Source organism: Hyperolius riggenbachi, chromosome 9 (assembly GCF_040937935.1).
Source record: "Hyperolius riggenbachi isolate aHypRig1 chromosome 9, aHypRig1.pri, whole genome shotgun sequence".
Lineage (NCBI taxonomy): Eukaryota > Metazoa > Chordata > Amphibia > Anura > Hyperoliidae > Hyperolius > Hyperolius riggenbachi.
The window spans coordinates 41,993,108-42,015,065 of NC_090654.1; the positions used below are offsets into that span (position 1 = coordinate 41,993,108).

At 44.0% G+C, this 21,958-nt stretch overlaps 1 protein-coding gene across 1 annotated transcript in view; it reads right to left on the bottom strand.

Annotated features, from left to right (window-relative positions):
* Positions 1–12,322: 12,322 nt before the first annotated feature.
* LOC137531569 (farnesyl pyrophosphate synthase-like) overlaps positions 12,323–21,958 on the bottom strand; it is a 58,567-nt gene continuing 48,931 nt past the window's right edge. Inside the window, exons 9-10 of the mRNA XM_068251491.1 lie at positions 19,764–19,898; positions 12,323–12,749 (exon numbers count right to left, since the gene is read on the bottom strand). Of these exons, the coding sequence (XP_068107592.1) occupies positions 12,546–12,749; positions 19,764–19,898 (339 nt within the window). The 3' untranslated portion in view covers positions 12,323–12,545. The remainder of the gene's footprint in view (positions 12,750–19,763; positions 19,899–21,958) is intronic.

A 21,958-nucleotide genomic window follows, 5' to 3' on the forward strand; every position in this document is an offset into this window, starting at 1 on the left:
GAGAGCTGCATGACTACAGGACATGATATGGGATCTGGCACAAAACGAATGGGGAGAGCTACAGGATGACAAGCAGACGATCTCACACTGCAGGAGGCATAGTTAGAGAAAAAAATAATACTTTATCAAGGCATGTGCCAGTACAGTGCAGGGCAGCAGCAGAAGCCACAGCTGTCACTTTCCTGTACCAGGGTGACTGATGATGACCTCATGACACTGGGCTGCAAATCTCATTCTGTGGGCGTGAATGGGCATGTCTAACTCCAACTGTAACACCGCCCACAGAATCAGACTCTGAACCTCCCATGGAGTGAGAGCTGCAAAATGGAGGGAGGGAGTTGCAAGATGGAGCCTGCCATTCTCTTTTATTCATAGTTGTATTGCACAAATACAGGAAAATTAATACTTACCTATCGGAAATTTTCCTTTCCTGGTGCAATTCCATGGCAGCATACTATGGGTTTGGCTCCGCCCCCCAAACCCCATTGGACAACATAACTATAAGTGTTTGCTGTGCTAGCTAGCCCACCATTCTTGTAACTATCCACCTCCCCGATCTTGGGTGGGACCGTATGCTGCCATGGAATTGCACCAGGAAAGGAAAATTTCCGATAGGTAAGTATTAATTTTCCTGTTTCCCTGGTGCTTCCATGGCAGCATACTATGGGATTTAACTAGCCAATAAATGGAATCAAACAGGGAGGGAATGCCAACACTATTTATTTAACAGTATGAGCGGCAGAAATTATTGAACGACCGACATCCGCCGTAGTAAGAGAGCACGGATCAATTTTATAATGATCCACAAAGGTGTTACTGGAAGACCATCCCGCAGCCTTGCATATTGCCGATAAGGAGACTCCAGCGAAGGACGCCCAAGAAGAAGCGATTCCTCGAGTAGAGTGGGCCGAAGTATTATCAGGAGGAAGAAGCCCCTTAGACCTATAAGCATCCGATATAATTTTCCTTATCCAGGAAGCAATAGTTCTTGCAGAAACTTCAAACCCCTTTCTATATCCTCTCGGAGCCACAAGTAAGCGGTCTGTTTTTCTAAAGGGTTGCGTCAAGGTTAGATACTTCCTAAGTAAAGAGACCATATCCAGAGGATGAGGCTTTAACGAATCTTCGTCATCAAACAAGGCTGGAAGAGATAATTCACTGTCCAGATGGAATACTGACACCACTTTTGGAAGAAACTCCATTATTGGTCTTAGAATGACCCGATCCTCATATAGTACCAGGTATGGCTCCTTGCAACCTAAAGCATGTAATTCCGATACTCTTTTTGTAGAGGTGATAGCCAATAAAAAGGCCAGCTTGTTCGTCAAGTTTATCAATGAACATTGTTCCAATGGATAGAAAGGAGTAGAACTTAGGAAATCCAGGACAATAGGCAAATCCCACTTAGGATAAATATTCCTTCTGGGCGGTCTCATTTTTAGGGTAGCCTTCAAAAACTGCTGTACTAGCGGATTCAGAGACCACCTTTCCCCTGAAAGTGAGGATAATGCTGTAACATGAACCTTGAGAGTGTTATAACTAAGGCCTAGGTCTAATCCGGCTTGAAGAAAGTCTAGGACATTAGAAACTACAGCTGATTGAGGGTCAAAATCGTTTCTGGATGCAAAGTCCACAAATTTAGACCAAACCTTGTTATATACTGTATAAGTGGTAGTTTTTCTTGCCTTTAGAAGTGTATTTACCACTGACTCGGAACACCCTACGTCTGTAAACCTTTGCCTCTCAATATCCAAGCCGCTAGATGTAGCTTGTGCGGAGCTGGATGGAAAATCTCTCCCTGGCACAGAAGTTTTGGAGAGGTCTGTAGGAACTGAGGTCTGGACTGTGCCAACTGCAACAGGAGTGGGAACCAGACCCTCTTGGGCCAGTATGGCAGAATTGCAATAACAGTTGATGGTTCCATCATTAACTTCCGGAGGAATCTGAATATCAGCGGAACTGGTGGAAATGCGTAAAGCAGGATTGGTGGCCAGCTCTGGGCTAAGGCATCCACAGCTAGTGCTTTTGGAGAGGGCGTTCTCGAGTAAAAAAGAGGCAGCTTGTGATTGCGATTTGAAGCAAAGAGGTCTATGTTCGGCATACCCCATTTCCGCGTAAGTTCCCGGAAGGTTTCCTGATTTAAAGACCACTCGTTGTTGTCCAAGGTTGTTCTTGACAACGAGTCCGCTTTCTTGTTGAGTTTGCCTGGAATATGAACCGCTTTCAGAAGAAGAAGATTCTCCTCCGCCCAGCTGAACAGGAGAGCAGCTTCCTGAGACAACACTTGACTGTGAGTTCCTCCCTGATTCTGGATGTAGGCCACTGTGGTGGAATTGTCCGACCTTAAGCAAACCGCCTGATTGCGGAGAAGAGGAGCCATTGCTTCTAGAGCCAACCGTGCTGCTCGCAACTCTAATAGATTTGAACTGCTCATAAAAGGATGACATGGCCACTGAGCCTGGACTACTTGGTCTTGACACCATGCTCCCCAACCGAATAGGCTGGCATCCGTCGTGACATATATCCAAGATACTGGCAGGAGAGAGAAACCCCTCTGAAGATGAAGTTCCTCGCACCACCAGAGAAGGGAGTCCCTCATGGCTGGAAGCATAGATATCCTCTGCTGGTGATCTGTCTTGTCCCATTGGCGCAAAAAAGGGAGTTGGAAGCCCCTCATGCGCCAGTGAGCCCATCTGACCATGGGTATGGTTGCTGATAATGTTCCTAGCAGCTGAAGACATTCCCTTGCTGACAAGTGAGGGAATTTGAAAGCTTTTAGTATACATTGGAAAATCACCGGAATTTTTTCCTTTGGAAGGGACACTGTATTGTTGATGGTATCGAACCGTGCACCCAGGTAGGTCATTGCTCTGGAAGGATCTAACTGGCTCTTCTGGTGGTTGACCACCCAACCCAGATCTTGTAATAGATTCAAGCTTCTTCTTACTTGTTCTTGAAGGTGAATCTGGGAGCCTGACAGGATTAGTATATCGTCCAAGTAGTGGAAGATACGAATTCCCTCTTGCCTTAATAGAGCTATTGCGGTTTGCAGGACCTTCGAGAAAGTTCTGGGCGAGGTGGAAAGGCCGAACGGTAGTGCTGTGAATTGTAGATGTATGTCCTGCAGGACGAATCTCAAGTAGAGCTGAAAAGTTGGATGAATCGGGATATGGAAGTATGCGTCCTTTAGGTCTATAGATGCCATATAATCGTTGGGCTGAACGCAGAGAATGATGGATTGAAGGGATTCCATCTTGAAATGAGGCAGATGAATGTGCTTGTTCAGTTTCTTCAAATCTATCACAGGGCGCCAATCCCCTGACTTCTTTGCTACTAAAAATAGAGGCGAGTAGACGCCCTTGCCTCTTTGTGAGATGGGAACTTCCCGTACAGCATTTTGTAAGACTAACTGCTTGACGTAGCGTATGAGGCATAGTCTCTTCTCCTTCAAAGCCGGGAGTCTTGTCGGAATGTATATGTTCTCTGGAGGTGTTCTGAACTCCCATTTGTGACCTTTCGAAATGGTCGACAAGACCCAAGGATCTGAAACCCTGTCCGCCCACACTCGAGCGTAGAAACTGAGTCTCGCTCCAACCGGCGGAGTGTGGGCGGACAAGGCCTCAAAAGGACTTCCCCTGGGACTGTCGAGTAGAGGTGGTGGATTTAATTTTCTTTGATAAGGCAGTTTGGGCTCCTTGCCATCTTCGCTGATACTCTTTACCAGGTCTATACGATTTAACGGTATTGAACTTTTGGAAAGGAGGTTTCTGGCCAAAACGCTGTTTTCTCACTTTCCTATCTTGAGGAATGTCTCCGGATTTTCCACCAGTTTTTCTTGCTATAGCCGCATCAAGCTTTTCACCGAACAGGGCTGAACCATTAAACGGTATCTTGACCCATGTCTGTTTGGAGGTAGAGTCGGCACTCCAAGGCTTCAGCCAGAGAGCTCTCCTGGCCGTCACCGATGTTAACATCGCTCTTGAAGAAGCTCGTACTCCATCTATGGCTGCCTCGCCCACGAAATCTGAAGCAATCTTTAAGTCTTCTAGCCCCGAGACGATCTGCTCCATATCTGCTCCCGCTTTAACTGCATCTTCGATATTATTAATCCAAACCTTCATGGCTCTTGATAAAGAAGTAAGCGCTATAGATGTTCTGCAAGCAGCTCCCGCTGCCACATAATTCTTCCTTAAGTCACCTTCCATCTTGCGATCCAGAGTATCTATGAACGACACGGAGTCCTCTGACGGCAAGGTGACGTGCTTCGCTAGACTTGCCACCGATGCATCTACCGTAGGAGCATTCTGGAGAGATCTTAATTCCTCTTCCTTCAATGGATACAGCTTTGCCCATCTGTTTGTAAAGGATGATTTATTTTCCACCTTTGACCATTCCTCTTCTATCACCCCTTTAATTTCCTTCATAAGGGGAAAAGAAGTACTTGATTTTGATAGATGAGGATAGTATTTTGGTACCTCTGGGGTGGAGTCGTCTAGGTCTTCCCATTGAAGGGCCTCTTTTATAGCCGCAACCAGCGGTTGTACCAGCGAAAATTGGAAATTGATCTGCTCTTCTGGCTCCGAGTTCGAGTCCTGTGATTGATCCATGTTTAAAGAGACATTGGGTTGAGTAGCCGCGGCTATTGGAACTTGCGTAACTTCCCGATGAGTAGGGGCCTCCTGTGACGGGCCCGGAACTGGTGCTTGTGTTGCTAACTCTTCCCTTACCGCCTGTTTAATAAGCTGTAATACTGTTGAAGAATCTTCAGCGGTATTTACTGACTGTTCTTCAAAGCATTTTTCACAAACAATTTTTCCCGGAATTGCCTTCTTTCCGCACATCCAACAATCAGATCTTTGCGGCCTAGTTGGCGAGGAAAGACGCGGAGGCGTCGGTGAGCGTCTTCTCGACCTTGACCTCGATCTTGATCTGTACCGTGAAGCAGATTTGTCTCGACGAGAATCAGTTCTAGATCTTCTGGTCTCATCCTTCCGTGAAGATTTATGATGTTTCGACGAGGTTTGAGATCGATGTTTGTCTTTTTTAGGTCTAGAGGGGCTGAAAGGAATACTAATTAGTATTCTAGAGCCAAGACCCTCCTTTTTTTTTTTTTTTTTTTTTTTTTTTTTTTCAAGATATCCAGCCATACCTGTAAGCTTCCTGCCGATCCCTTGTTCGACCCATATTAGGAAAGCTCAATCTGCAGATAAAGGAAGAGAGAAAAGAATAAGGTTAATTATAAAAGAAAGATTAGAAAGAAGAATGGGGATTCTGCTTTAAATAAACATTTGCATACCTAAACAAATGTGTATCTGTGTAAAAATACTGCACAGGTATTCCCCAGAGGGTAGTCAGCTTCTCTCCTCACAGCTCTGACAGGAGCTTCAGAAAAAAGCACCTGTCAGGCTGAAAACGGCAGCTTAAATAGTTAGGCATCTCCTGAGCATGCTTAGAGAGAGATGCCCAAAACAAAGATGGCCGCCGCTACGGAGAGAAAGGGCAAAGAGGAGGGATCTAGAGAGGAAGTACAAATTCCTCCCTAGTCTCGCGCGCGCGCGCGAGAGTTTGGCTGCACAGCGTCTAGCGTCCTCCTCAGCCGGCGTCCACCGGAGCAACCAGAGCCTGCCCGTAGGGCAGAGCGGACAGACATCTCCGCTCGCCCCTGACACCCAGCGATGCGCCTGCACCGCCCAAAGCAGAGCCAGAGCAGGTAAGAGAAACGAAAAAAAAAAAAAGCTTCCAGAATCTGCAGCCATGCAACTAATCTGCATTTAGCAGACATTGTACAATATTGGGGACAGGCAACCCCCCTGCCCTCAAGAGTGCATTTAGCACACATAGGAGCCTTCCCCAGGGAAAGGGATAAACCCTGGGGGAACTGCAAACACAAAAGGAAAATAGAGTAAAATAGTGTCCATAGAGAGGGGAGGACAAGAGAAAAAAGAATGGTGGGCTAGCTAGCACAGCAAACACTTATAGTTATGTTGTCCAATGGGGTTTGGGGGGCGGAGCCAAACCCATAGTATGCTGCCATGGAAGCACCAGGGAAATATCTACTTTTATATTGCCCTTCACAAGTGTTTTGTGTCTAATCATTCATTTCAAAGGGATGAGGAGGCTCAATTTAGTGACTTTTTTTTGGTTCAGTTCCTCTTTAAATCCGGCCATGGGAAGAGACTCTTCCATCACCCCTCTTCCACCATTGGTTGGTGCTGTAGTGCTGACATAGTCTCCTGGATCCCAATCACATGTCATATCATATGATTGGGACCGAAAAGGCATGACGAGAGTACGTCGCCACCGCAGTGGAGGAAGAAGAAACTGATGCAGCCGTCTGGACAAGTAACTATAAAAGCTCCCTGCGCCACACTACCCTGCTGTCACATACCCTGCCAGGCTAGAGAAGGCACACTTCCCCAGTGGCAGAAAAAATGGCCCTGCAGCCAAATAAACATTTTGTAACAATCTTACCTCCTCATAGCGGGTTCCGCGACGTCTCCCACTGGGTCTCTGGCGGAACTTGCTCATGTATGGGGTCTTCCGCACCATCATCCTCGGATGGCGTCTCCGACACCGCTGCAGCCGTGAATCAAAACGCGCACCCTGCGCAGTATGCCTAGATGCACGCACACGAGACAGAGGGGCCTTTACAGGCTGAGGAGGCGTGTCTGAAAGGAAGACCGTCCTCCTGTGGGCCGGATTGATTCCCTCTCCTGGGTATAATAGGCCAAGCGAGTCATTTACTCGCTGGCCTTGATAGTAATCAGTACACTGGTTCTTGGCCTAGCTAGCTACTATATGAGCTACATTTATATATTGTGTAGACGCACAATATATATATGTACTTTAGTTAGTCAGTCTTGTATTTGTAGTTATATTATTTTGGTAATATATTGTAGTAACATCTGATTGTATATTTATCTGTGTACCGACTTTTTGCCTGCCTCTTGACCTCGCTCTTGTCTTGTCCTTCTGTACCACTGCCATCTGATACACGTGTTCGACTGGGACTGTCCCTGACTTTGTTATTGCCTGACCCTTACAATACGACTGACATCTGACTTATGTGTATAACCCTGCCTGTTTATTGACTACAATCGATATTGCCTTGCTACACTGTACCTCGATACCTCTGACATTGTGTACGACTACGGCCTGATCCAGACTACGCTTTACATACTACTGTTTGTGTATACACGTGTACGTTACCTCATCGCTAGATTTACTTTATTTGGCTGCTTAAAGAGGAACTTCAGCCTAAACAAACATGCTGTCATTAAGTTACATTGGTTAAGTTAATTGACCACTTCCCCTCCCCTGGGACGAGTAACAACATCCCTGCTGCAAAATGCCATAACTGTTTGCAGGGGTGTAGCTGCTACGTCCCTCCCCGATGCACGTTCGCGCTCGCCCCCGTGCCTCCCGTGCTCATTACCGCCGCCAATCGGTAGCCGCAAGATCAATGGATGGAAACACAGTTTCCATACATTGAACTAAGTCCCCGTGTGAATGACTGCAGCCGTTTATGAGACGGCGCCGCCATTCACAAAGACCGTCCACGCATAACTTCCTCTATGCGTAGTAATATTATGCATAAGAAAGGGAGTGGCAAGGACATCTTGTGGCCAAAAAGTAAAAGAACATCTATATAATTTTTTTTCCAATAAAGGACCTATTTGGAGCTTATTTTTACATTTTAAATTAACCCCTGACCTCCCACACTCCCCAATAGTTACCCCCAAACATTTAAAAAAAAAATTACAAATGAAAAAAAATACATGAATAGTACAGAACTTTTTTTTAAATATGTATGTCAAGAGGGTATATTGCTTAGTTTATACTGTAAATTATGGGCTTGTAATTAGGAATAGACACAACTGAAAAAAATGCACCGTGATTTCCAAATAAAATATTGGTGCGATAAATTGTACTAGGGAAACATTTTAAACTTTGCAATAACCGGGACAAATGGGCAAATAAAATTTGTGGGTTTTAATTACATTAGCATGTATTATTTTAAAACTATAAAGGCCGAAAAATGAGAAATACATTTTTTTTTCTTTTTTTTTCTCCTGTTAAACCAGTTTTAGGATAAAATAATTCTTAGCAAAACATAGCCCAAAAGAAAGCCTAATTGGTGACGAAAAAATGAAGATATAGATTGTTTCATTATGATAAGTAGTAATAAAGTTATAGGCGAATGACTGGAAGGAGCACTGACATGTGTAAGTTGCTCTGGTTTTTTAAGGGGAAAACCCCTTGGAGGTGAAGTGGTTAAAATAGATAGGCAATATAATCTCTTACCCACCCTGCTTTAAAAGAACAGGCAAATGTTTGTGATTTCAGGGGGGCAGCCATCTTTTTGGTTGAAAGGAGGTGACAAGGAGCATGAGACAGTTCCAACTGTCCTGATCATCCCTCCCAGCTGTGCCTGCTAGGCTAGAAATCTCAAATTCAAAATAAAAAAAAACAAATTTGCTCCAAAATAGAAGAACAAGAACAGCAACATCAAAAATCCAATCATGCTTTGCACAGCATCAGGGGAAAAATGCCAGATTTCTTTAATGCCCCATCAGCTTAGCTTCTGTGCAGCTAAAACGGAGGCTTGGGTAAGAAAAACAAAGTGCTGAAACTGTTAAAGAAACACTAAGCCTTTTCAGTGGTGCTGAGTAGATTTTTAGTCTGGAGGTTCACTTTAACCACTTAAAGAGGAACTGTAACATAAAAAGATCCCCTTGGGGGTACTCACCTCGGGTGGGGGAAGCCTCCGGATCCTAATGAGGCTTCCCACGCCGTCCTCCATCCGTCAGGGGTCTCGCTGCAGCCCTCCGTGGAGTCCGGGCAGCGGTGACGTCAATATTTACCTTCCTGGCTCCTGCGCAGGCGCTCTGACGGCTGTCGGCTCCGAACTACACGGAAATACCCGATCGCCGTCGGGTCCGCTCTACTGCGCAGGCGCAAGTTTCCTGCGCCTGCGCAGTAGAGCGGACCCGAATGAGATCGGGTATTTCCGTGTAGTTCGGAATGGAAAGCCGCCACAGCGCCCCCGCTGGAGCCAGCAAAGGTAAATATTGAAATGACAGTCGGCACAGTCGCCGGCTGTTCGGAGGGCTGCGGAGAGACCCCCGTGGGACAGAGGACGGCGTGGGAAGCCTCATTAGGATCCGGAGGCTTCCCCCACCCGAGGTGAGTACCCCCCAGGGGATCTTTTGAATGTTACAGAGTCTCTTTAAGCCCGAAGGGTTGACATTTTTTTACATCCGAGCAACTTTCACCCCCCATTCATTTGCCAATAACTTTATCACTACTCATCACAATTAATTGATCTATATCTTGTTTTTTCCGCCACCAATTAGGCTTTCTGTGGGTGGTATATTTTGCTAAGAGCCACTTTACTGTAAATGCATTTTAACAGGAAGAATAAGAAAAAAATGGAAAAAATTCATTATTTCTCAGTTTTCAGCCATTATAGTTTTAAAATAATACATGCCTCCATAATTAAAACTCACGTATTGTATTTGCCCATATGCCCCGGGTATTTCACCGTTAAAATTATGTCCCTATCACAATGTATGGCGACAATATTTTATTTGGAAATAAAGGTGCATTTTTTCCGTTTTGCGTCCATCACTGTTTAGAAGCCCATAATTTATTAAATCATATTGATATACTCCTTTGACATGCATATTTAAAAAGTTCAGACCCTTAGGTAACTATTTATGTTTTTTGTTTTTTTTTTATTATTGTAATTTTTTTTTTTTTTTTTTTAATTTAAACTTGTATGTGGGTATTTTTTGGTGTGGGAGGTAAACAGGTTTTTTTTTTAATATATTTATATGTTTAATTTGAATTTTTTTTTTTTACAGGTGTAATTTGCTATTTGGTCACAAGATGGCCAGGATCAAAAAGTCCTGGGAGCGATCGATCTCGCTCCCAGGCAGAAGAAAGGAGCCCAGAGCTCAGAAAAGCCGCAGCATCTGAAGAGACGCTGTCGGCTTTTCTCCGGGGGGGGTCCGATCAGCGAAAGGGATTTATAATCCCTTTCACTGATCGGTAATCTAGCGGCCAGCAGCGGGGGCGCGCACGGGGGGGCCCGCGGGAGCGCGCGCGACCCGCGGGAGTGCGCGCAGCCCAACTGGACGAGAAATCTCGTCCAGTTGGGCTTAAGTGGTTAATGGTAGAGATGGCCAGAACAGTTCGCCAGCAAATAGTTCCTAACTAGCGCATTTTTTACATTGAAGTTAATAGCTACTGACTTTAATTATTAATAGCAAAGCACCCTTACACGCTAGAAACACCAAATTTGCAGGGTATGTGGAAGGGGACAGTGGGTATAAGAGGACATTTTTTTTCAAAAAGATCTTACAGTTTTTGAGAAAATCGATTTTAAAGTTCTCCTTCTGAGTGTGGTAAATGTTTAAACGCCCGCCGACTTTAGCAGTTAATAGCAAAGCCCCATTAGGTACTAGAAACACCAAATTTGCAGGGAATGCTTAGAAGAACAGTGGGAACAAGAGGAAAACGGTTTTCAGAAAATTTATGTTAAATCTTTGAATTTTGGCTCCAAGTCTGTTAATTGGTCTATTAACAGACCAATTGGGGTAAGGAGGATTCCCATTGGACTGGTCTGTTAATAGACCAATAGGGAGACTTGGAGCCAAAATTCAAAGATGCTTTTGCTCTTAGCTAATTTAGTTAGCTGAGAGCTGCATCAGCTGCGCGGTGAGCATCTCTGTGTAACGTTGGGTGCACGGAGATCTTCAATCAGTGTAACAAGCTCACAAGATGAGAGGATATTGGTGTCGGACATTTCCGATGATATTGGAGTGGGAACGTTTTCTTAAAGATACAGGTAAGTATTTCTGATTAATTAAGATTAATACAACACTATTTTCCTCATTGTGTTTTTTATTTCATTTAACCCTTTGTGGAAATGGGTAAGGGGTACTTTGTACCCCTATACTAATTTCTCCTGGGGGGGGGGGGGGAGAAGGTGGTATCTGGGGGTAACCTTTTTAAAGGGGACTCCCAGATGCCACCATTAACCTCCTAGGGAGTTGTTGCCCCTACCTCCTTCTGGGGCACCAGAGGTGGGGAAGAGCCCCTTGTCCATGGATTGGCCAAGGGCTCTGGGGGGGGGGGAGGCTTGGCTTACGCATGGGCAGTGCGGAAGAGCCCATCTTCAGGAGGTGCTTCTGAAGACTACAGAAGCCCAGCCAAAGTGAAAGAGAGAGGGTTTAATCGATCAGTCATAGACTGCTAACGGGGAGCCTGCGGGGGAGCGCGGGGATAAAGAAAGCGGGAAGGCTCTATAGGACCCAGAGCCTTGCCTCTTCTCAGGTAAGTATCTTTTTCTTTGTTTTTAATATCGCTTCAGACTCCCTTTGTTATAATTTAAGTAGGCCTCAGTTATTTGGACTGAGTTAGTCAAAAAGGCTTGGGGTGCAGACCTGCCCTTTAAGGGGATTTTCTCTTAGAGAGAAAATCTACAGTTCTGTCAGCAGAACTAGGACATACCAAGAAGCTGTTCTGTGGGCAAGGCCACAGGTCTCACTGACCTCAACATGGAGACCACAAGAACAGTAAACAAAGCCATGTTTATTCAACATGGAAATTCTTGGTATCTAGGGCAAAATATCTTATAGAATATTAATCGAGTAGGTGTGTGTCCTGACATCACAAGGGATCTGAACCAATCATAGATGGCTCAGATGAGGTCACATTTAACTCTTTCTGGTTCATATAAAACCCACAGCCGGAGTATGGAGTAGCACTTTCTGTCTTGCTACCGGTCCCTGCTAGCTTAACCCTTTATATAATCCATTTCTGTTCTGATATGATGTATGCTGTACATAGGTAGTCTAGATGATGTAACATAGTATAGACATAAGAGGACCTGATTACCTTCAGCAGGAAGGTAATCACGGAGCTGTAACGCAATGCAAGAATCTGCTCGGCTAAGATATGACGAACTGTATCTGTGTATCTGTTTACTGAATAAACTCCTTGTACTTTGAAGACGCCTGAGAACAGTCTATCTCCAATAATGCTTGCTGTGTTGAGAGTCAAGTTATCTCACAGTCTGCGAGGTGCAACTCTAAGAAGTTGCTGGTGTCGAAGCAAAAATGTGATTTATAACATCAGTTGCAGAGAGATAAATCATGTGTTACGTTTGATAAGGAGAGATACATGATGTGTTGCTATGCTTTGGGAACATTGTGCACCAACTTGCATTCATGAGTGACTGTTAAGTAGTGTGAATGAGCCCTTTTAATTATCTAAAAATAAAGGTACACATTCAGGCTTATTTATATGTGATTTTATCATTTATTTTTATTTTTTTATTTTAGAACTCGGTGAAATGAATTAATTATGACAAGTACCCCTGAACCCAGTCCAAGTTCCTCCAGGGTCACATGTTGAGAACGCATGCTTTACATTGTATTTTACAAACTGGCTTCCCTGCAGGAGGACAGCAGCCATTGTAACATCTGAGGATCCAGCAGCTGCTCTTCAGTATCTGACAGTCACACAGTCTGTGACACTTATTTCTGCCTCCAATTGTTAACAACACGAGCCACACCTAGGAAAACCTCTGTGGGCAGCCCATCGTCATGCTGGGAGATCATCAACTTCACCCTCTGGTAATTCTCTTCTTCATATTGTCTGAAGACGGATGGAAGATCCTGCTCCTCGTACAACTGCTTCACCATCTGCACCTTCTCCACCTCATTCTGCCCATAGTTCTCCTGTGAGTCCCAAAACGATAAGGGTTAGTTCTGCACTTAGCTTCACCCATTTACTGCATTACTCAGGCATAAAAATGCAACGACCATGACTCCAAGTACAAGTATTTCTCCAAAAGCTAAAAACAGCTTACCCTAACCCTTCTTTTTACTTCCTAAAGTCTCCTCTACTCTCTAAAGTGGTCCTCCTCCCCCCCCCCTCCTATTCAAACAGAGTCACCAAATCCTGCGCTCCAGGAGTTATGTTTAATTTAGAATGATACCCCCTGAATGGTGTTCCTATTACTTCCAGTAGCCTCCTCTATTGCATGATGCAGCTTAGAATTAGGTCAATTAGATATACTTACTGCTGATTTGCACTGATCAAGTTATGAGCTGATTGCAACTTACATCTACCCAGTATGCAAGTGTAAAAAAATTGCATTTTGCTGATCATCCTCACCCTATAAACTCCAACCCTCCCTTCCCCCTAATAACTTATACTGTGTACACAAAAGTTTTCCTTGCCGAAGAGTAAACCCTACCGCCCCTTGTGTTCTGTTTACCTCCAGAAGTCATCTCCTAGCCACAAAATCTCCAAGGTGTTTGAGAAGAGATTCATCTCTCCAAGATAGTAGAAATGCAGACATCAAACCAACTAACATTGATTCCGGTGATACCTTCAATGACTAACTGTACAATGGTTTATTGCAAGCTTTTTAAACGTTAAGGTTCATCGTCCGACCTTATACAGAACCGTACAATAAGAAGTACAATAAAGCTTGCAGTAAACCATGTACAGTCAGTCATGAAAGGTATCACCGTACCACACTTCACTTGCTTCAACATAGTAGCAGAAAGAGGATTGTCAGCCTAGGTTGAAAGTATGTGAGGTGTGTGTGAAGCTCATTTTAAATGAAACTCGTTTTAAATGAAAGTTGGAAGTATGTGAGGTCTTGTGTTGTCTTGCATGTGAGGTCTTGTGTTGTCTTGCATGTGAGGTCTTGTGTTGTCTTGCATGTGAGGTCTTGTGTTGTCTTGCATGTGAGGTCTTGTGTTGTCTTGCATGTGAGGTCTTGTGTTGTCTTGCATGTGAGGTCTTGTGCTGTCTTGCATGTGAGGTCTTGTGTTGTGTTGCATGTGAGGTCTTGTGTTGTCTTGCATGTGAGGTCTTGTGCTGTCTTGCATGTGAGGTCTTGTGCTGTCTTGCATGTGAGGTCTTGTGTTGTCTTGCATGTGAGGTCTTGTGTTGTCTTGCATGTGAGGTCTTGTGTTGTCTTGCATGTGAGGTCTTGTGTTGTCTTGCATGTGAGGTCTTGTGTTGTCTTGCATGTGAGGTCTTGTGTTGTCTTGCATGTGAGGTCTTGTGTTGTCTTGCATGTGAGGTCTTGTGTTGTCTTGCATGTGAGGTCTTGAATGAATTAACCACTCACAAAGATATGTTGGGCTCATTACTAAATGAATATGTCAAACTGGGTTCTTTAAATAGGGACAGGGGCAGTCGGACTCCACAGACCTGACTAACATGATTAGTCAAGAGGCCTGATATGAGATGGCCTACTGTAGTAAATCAACTATATATTTTGAAACAGCAGGTGGTCCTTCAAGACCTTCATCATCTCCTTCTCCATCAGAGCTGTATAATGATTCATATTCAAGATAGCTATTGAGTGAAAAGATTCTGTAGAGGCACCAGTAAAAGTGAGAAAAATACTAGGTGAAGTTACAAAAGCAGCCAGAATTTATTATTTTCATGGAAGAATATAAGGGTCATGGGTTATGGGAGGGGAGCAGCGCAGAGAAGAGGGAGAGCTGTGGGATCAGTGGGGAAGGGGGGCCATCTCCCCCCCCTTCCCTCACCTTGGGGCTCTCCCTCCCTCGCTCTCCCCTCAAGAACTAGGTGATGTGCGACATTTGGCAGTGGGCGGAACTTACCTCCGTCTCGCTCCAAGCGCCGGAAGTTCTGGTGCCGCTGCTCTGGTCTGGACCAGACCAGTGGCAAATCCATCCCACGCCTGCAATGAGACGGAGGTAAGTTTCCACCTGCTGCCAGCCACCGTACAACACTTCGTTCTGGAGGGGAGAGCGAGGGAGGGAGAGCCCTAAGGTGAGGAAAGGGGGGGGGGGGATGGAGAGATGGTCCCCCTTCCCCGCTGTCCCCACAGCTCTCCCTCTTCTCTGCGCTGCTCCCCTCCTGCTGGGTGGACACCTGGCTTCCTATTCTGGGAAAATAAACCCCTGTCTACATATATTGGGGACATATACACCTGTCTACATATACTGTGGACATATACCCCTGTCTACATATACTGGGCACATATATCCCTGCCTACATATACTGAGGACATACACCTGTGGCTACATATACTGGGCACATATACCCCTGACTACATATACCGGGCACATATACCCCTGACTACATATACTGGGCACATATATTCCTGGCTACATACACTGCGCACATATACCCCTGGCTACCTGTTCTGGGGACATCTCTACCCCTGGCTACCTGTTCTGAGGACATCTATACCGCTAGCCACCTATTCTGGGGACACCTATAGACCTGGGGCTACCTATTTTTGGGGAACCACTGCTGTCAGATTAAGTGTATTTTAGGGAACTGCTGCCAGATTACATCTATTTTTAGGGAACAACTGCCATATCTGGATTTTTACGTGGATTTTTGGTGAAATGCTGTAAGATTACATGTATTTTGGGGAAGGGGGGGGGAACACTATGGTAGAGCTGAAACTTCCCCGGCAGACCTTTTACAGCACTACTAAAATTATATATATTTGGCCCCACCCATGACCACGCCCACATTCTGTTGCATGACCACGCCCGTTTTTCGTCACGCAGGGGATTTTGTCAGTAAATTTTTAGGTATTTGTCAGTAAAAAATAACGTAAAAGGTTGACAACACTGCAACTGAAGTGAGAAGAATATGGAGGCTGCCATATTTATTTCCTTTTAAACAATACCAGTTGCCTGGCAGCCCTGCTGATCTATTTGGCTGCAGTAGGGTTTGAATAACACCAGAAATAAGCACGCGGATAATCTTCTCAGCTGCTGCATGCTTGTTTTATCGCTAAAAGTATTAGAGGCAGATGATCAGCAGGATAGCTAGGCAACTGGTATTGCTTAAAAGAAAATACATATGGCTGCTTCCATATCCCTCCCAGTACAGTTTTCCTTTAAATAAGTGCCTTTGTTAACTACACTGAGTGGCCCAAAAATTAGAGACACCCCTTAAAAGTAAAACTGTCCAACAGTGACGTAGAGCAATGTAACAACGCAGAGTTGCTTATATAAGAAACGCTCTACTTCAGCCAATATGGTTGTCACAGAAATTAATGTCAAAATGTAAGACAAAAAATGTAAGTGACTGAACGAGGAATGATCTTTGGTGCAAGAAGAGCTGGTGCTAGCAACTCTGAAACGATGGCTCTTTTAGGATTTTCTTGCCCAACAGTATATCAGAGTGGCCGTGGAGGAAAAAAACTCCAACCAATAAGGCCAATTCTGGTCAAAAAAGGCTGGTGAATGAGAGAGGTGAAAGGCGAGTAGCACACGTAGTCCCCAGCAACAGAAGGGTAACAACACGACAAATTACAGCTGAATTCAATGCAGGTGCACCATAAACCATATCCTAATGCACAACAAGATGGACTTTGCAAAGGATGGGCTTAGCAGCAGGAGACTATCAGGAGTGCCTTTGGTATTACAGAAAAATAGGAAACTATGCCTGTTGTGGGCCCTTGCTACCATGCTTGATTGGTCTCAAATTTGTTTGAGGAACATCAAAGTTCCATGTCCAGCTCAGTCTCATTTGAAAGATCACTTCAAAGCTTGGAAACACCACCATCCAATCTGACCCAATTTAGAGCTGCCATTATGTCAGCTCTATGTTGGGTCCGATTGGATGGTGTATATCCTTTAAAGGATTTGAAAACCTCTCACGGTGGCATAGTGGTAAGCGCTCTTGCCTTGCAGAGCTGGGTCCCCGGTTCGAATCCCAGCCAGGTCAACATCTGCAAGGAGTTTGTATGTTCTCCCCGTGTCTGCATGGGTTTCCTCCAGGCACTCCGGTTTCCTCCCACATCCCCAAAAACATACAGATAAGTTAATTGGCTTCCCCCAAAAAATTGGCCCTAGACCATTCATGCACTACATGATACATACATATGACTATGGTAGGGACTAGATTGTGAGCCCCTCTGACAGACAGTAAGTGACAAGACAATATACTCTGTACAGCGCTGCGTAATATGTTGGCGCTATATAAATACTTAAATAAATAAATAAATCTCTTTTAGTGGATGCTTCAATAATGAAATAGTTGAGGTATAAGACACGAGTTATGAGGAAGAAGTGGGTTCCTTTAGATTGTCTGTAAAGGAAGGTAGAATTAGACTGAATGGAAATTAATGATACAGCTGGAGGAGTATATCATCTGGCAGTTGAACTGTCCACAGATGCCACAACTTTGATGACTTGGACATGTAACAGAAACAGCAATAACATAAGAATTGGATGTCAATAGCATTGTGACTGCTGTTGTTGAAATCACGCTCTCTGCCAATTTTTGGGAGCATTGATTGACATGGTTTGTTGCCTAGCCTAAATGGTGATTTATTTTGTTTATTTTTTTTTTTTTTATGGGGAAGCTAAAAGAGCAAGGTGTCTCAAGCCTTATGCAACAGGTCCACTGTTGGAGCAGAACTGGGGGGAGAATCCCTTTGAAGACTGTTCTAATTTTAGTAACGGTGTAGACAAAACTATTTGATGACAGGTTGCAATTTTGATCTTATTTACTGTTCAGAAAAAGTAGCTTGGAAGATACTTCAGAAAAGGAACTCGGGCTATCTTTTTAAGTCTGCCAGAACTACAGTCTGTTTAGTGGTTCAGGATAACCAGATATTCTCTCGAGGGTACAGCCCCCCATGTTTTGGCAGTGAGTGCCAGGCTCACCAAGTGTGTCAAAATCTGGGTGGTGACTATGAAAGACAAATGGGTAATGAGCTACAATCATAATCATACAGGTAAGATATGAATTCAGTACCTTGTACCTCTACAGTACCTTGAAACTTCACCGGTATTTCTAGTTCAGAAGAAGACAGGAAAGCAGAAGCTAGTTTTAGATTTGAAGATCACCATCATCTAGACACATGTCCTAAGCGCATATGGCAGCAACTCAATACATTGCGATCTACACATAGTACAGGCAAGTTGTTGAAGTTAGAATGGTGAAGAAAATTAATTTAAGTAACTTTGAACGTGGCATGGTTGTTGATGCCAGAAGGCCAGGTCTGAGATTTTCACACACAACCATGAAAAAATCTTAATGATGTAAGAAGTCAATGGAGAATGAGCAGTCTGGTTTGAAAAGTCCTGAAGAATAGTTGGACCAAGGTTGACAGAGGTAGACGGAGATCACTTTCGTGTATCACTAGGAGATGAGTGGCACAGATTCTTGGGGCTCAGGTTCACCGGTATTTGATTTGTTGTACGCACGCAATATTGCCTCTGAAGAAGCAGCTTTTGGTCTTGAAACAGGTCTGCTTTGTGGTATGAAAACACAAAGAAGTTTACTTCACAAGAAATATTTTTATATGATGCAGTAAAAGCGATATTTTAATGAAGACTTTGTGATCCTGTTCTGTCCTAGTTTTTAAAAATGATTATAATGATGGTTATATTGGGGAGGAGCTTCCATGGTAATTGGATAGAAGTTGGAGGCTTTGACTTTTTATATTTTCCCAGACAGTGGAATCAGGGGGTCTATGATACAACAAATTACCTTGTCTGATTGAATGAAGTGGAGTTTGGCTTAGTGCAGGAACTGCAAAAACCTCCTGCAGTCCTGATCATTCTATGGTGGCTTGTGACCCACCCATAGATTTCACTGCTACATAAATGCTGTGATTAGCTCATTCTTTTTTGTTTATATTTACAGAGTCTAATCACATTAGGAGAGTGGAGCCGTTACCCTCTATTATGAGGAAGGAGATGGTCAAGGAAAGGGAAATTTCAGTGAGTTTGATGCAATTTCCCTGTTTTAGTATACCTCCAGAAACCTCCTCTGGTCCAGCATGACTTCTCCCCCACCTGTGCCTTCTGTTTACCTCTAGGATTCCCCCCTCCTCTGGAGTGACCCTCATCTCCAGACTGAGGGGTTGATCCACTATAGCAAATAGTGAGCGTTACCTCCTGTAACGCTCGCCATCTCCTTTTGCTCCCCTTTACTGCATGCTTAGCATGCCTTATCAGAGTTAACGCGCATTATCAGAGTTGGCGTGCCTTATCAGAGTAGCATAGCGAGTGCTACAAACTTATGCCTGCTAATTGGCAATAGAAACTCTTCAGGCACCATGCTGACTATTTAGAGCTCTATAAATGTATTGCAGCATCAAAATAACAGCAACGACAGCCGCTGTTTCGGCCAACTGGCCTTTGTCAAGTTGCTCAAGTGTTATCAGATAACACTGAAGAAAATAAGAATTTCTGCAGTGGTGACCCCTTGGTACGGGGGTGAAGACCTTGGCACACCGTTACTGCGCCTTTATTGGTGCTCCTGGACACATGCTGCTACATTGCTAATTGGCAATGACAAGAGCTCCACTCGTCCTTCCCCTGAGCCCTTGCGGGTCCAATCACTTTAAGGGACATTATCCCCGCACTTTGATTGGCCCAATAGGCTGCCTGTCACTTGACAGGAAACTTGCAAGGCAGCCTATTGGGCTGATCAAAGTGCGGGGATAATGTCCCTTAAAGTGATTGGACCCGCAGGAGCTCAGGGCAGGCGAGTGGAGCTCTCATCATTGCCAATTAGCAGTCATACATTCGTGGCGCTCGCTATGCTACTCTGATAAGGCACAGCGACTCTGATAAGGCATGCTAACTCCGATAAGGCACGTTAACTCTGATAAGGCACGCTGAACATGCAGTAAGGGGAGCAAAAGGAGATGGCAAGCATTACAGGAGGTAACACTCGCTTTTTGTTATAGTGAATCAATCCTTGAGTCTTCTGTATTATACCTCCAGAAGCCTCCTCTGCTCAGGCGTGGCCCTCTTTAGTGCTTCTACCACCAGCCAGGAACACTTGTTCTCCTGAATATCAGTCCCGATCTTGCCCGTCACACTGGGGTCTCCAAAACAATCCTGGTAATCATTCTGTAGGGATGAAAAAGCAGCACATTATTCAGAAAAGTAAAATGGATGTAAAAAAGTGTATGCACCCGTGTAAAAATGAGACCACAATAAATCATTTGAAAACTTTTCCATCTCTATACACTAATAAAAATATTAGCTGGTTTGATAGTTTTGCATCTTTCTAAATGAAAAATGAATGAAAAAAGTAGTGCACTCCGTAGATGAAGGCTGAAATCACACTTATTAGTCAGCAGTGACAGTGTCTGGATGGACGGGATTTCTGGTTTACCGCAAGGTGGGCAGGTCCTAGCGCCTACATGCCTCCAGCATCATTACGTGTTTTGTCGTCAGATCATAATGACGCTGGGCACTGCACAGTGTTGGGAGACGGAGTCCGTTCCAAAAATCTATTAATGAGTGATTCCCACCTTCATCTTGTAAGTATACTACTTTACTTGGATTCATGCACCATGGAGCTCTCCTTTTTTACTTACATTTATTACACTCCCCAAACAACGGAGCTGCTTATAAGCATACAGGAATTGACTGGTTCATTCTTGATTGAGCGCATTATCGAATTGGAGTAGGTTTCCAACTTTGTACAAGGTGACCACTAGTGATACAATCTATGCAAAGCATATTCACTCAGTTTACCCTTGAAATACATAGGTTTGGCAATATTTTACAATCAATACTGTATCATTAGTGGGAACCTTGCTGAAGCACTTTTTGATTTAACTACATCATTCACCCTTTAGGTACAAATCTGCCATCAATTAAAGAGACTCATTAACCATTAGCTGCATTTGTGCCGATATATCTATGCCCTGTGTGAAGACTGTTCCCATTCCAGGAAGGTAGGTATTAGTCTTCAGTTTCTAATGTGCGGTGCGAGCGGATGCAGTGAAGTAGTACACTGTTCGGTGAATGGGAATAAAGAGCCATTCACTGATTAAAGTGCCTGTGATTATCGACCACCGACATCAATGAGATGCTGTGGTCATTGATAAAACGAAAGTAAAACCACACGCTATTTCCTGTGTACTGTGTGGCTGTTCACACAGCACACAGAATTAAACTGGGGGTGGGGACATCTAGACCTTGATTAACTAACCAGCGCTAAGCTGGTTAGTGTGCCTTAAGACCTAGTGGGCGCAAACCACTGAGTTAAGTGGTTTGCGCCCACACATCGTGCACAGCCCTGTAAATAGTGCGCAGTGCGACGATAACGGCGCATCAGGTGCCCCCATGTGCCGTTTTGGGGGCACCCGATGCGCCGCTTTTGTTTACAGGGCAGCGGGTGCAACGTTACCGTCGCACAGCGCACTATTAACAGCTGCGTGCGCACTGCACTGGGTAGTGCACGATGTAGCTTTGCGCGGCTATTACAGCCCGCAAAGCTACTTTTCAGGCACTAAGTGGCTTTTCACTCCGGCACTAATACTTAGCGCCGGTTAGTGAATCAAGCCCCTAGTGGTCAAATAGTAACATTTCCCACTACATACATTATATAAAAAAAAAACATTAATTCCTCATTATAATAAAATTCTTTACTTGCCCCACTCTCCCATAGTTACCCCCCCCCCAAAAAAAAACCATAAAACAAAAAACATATATATATTTAAAAAAATTACATTTAAAAACAAAACAAAAAACAACCATAAATAGTTACCTTAGGGACTCAACTTTTTTCAATATGTATATGTCATGAGGGTATATTACTGTTATTTTTGCAAATGAGTGGGGATGATCACAGGTGTGCAAATTCTTCTGAGTTTATGCAGATTTATGCAAATTTTTATGCAAATGTATGCAGTTTGAAAATGGACCAATCATTTTAAACTCAGGTTTCAATTGATTAGTCCTTTTTGAGCTGCATATATTTGCATAAAAAATTGCATAATTTCAGAAGTATTTGCATCACAATGATCATCCCTACAAAAGAGGGCTTGTAATTTGTAATGGACGCAAAACTGAAAAAATACACCTTTATTTGCTGATAAAATATTGTTGCCATTCATTGTACTAGGGACATATTTTAAATGTTGTAATTACTGGGACAAATGAGCAAATACAATGTG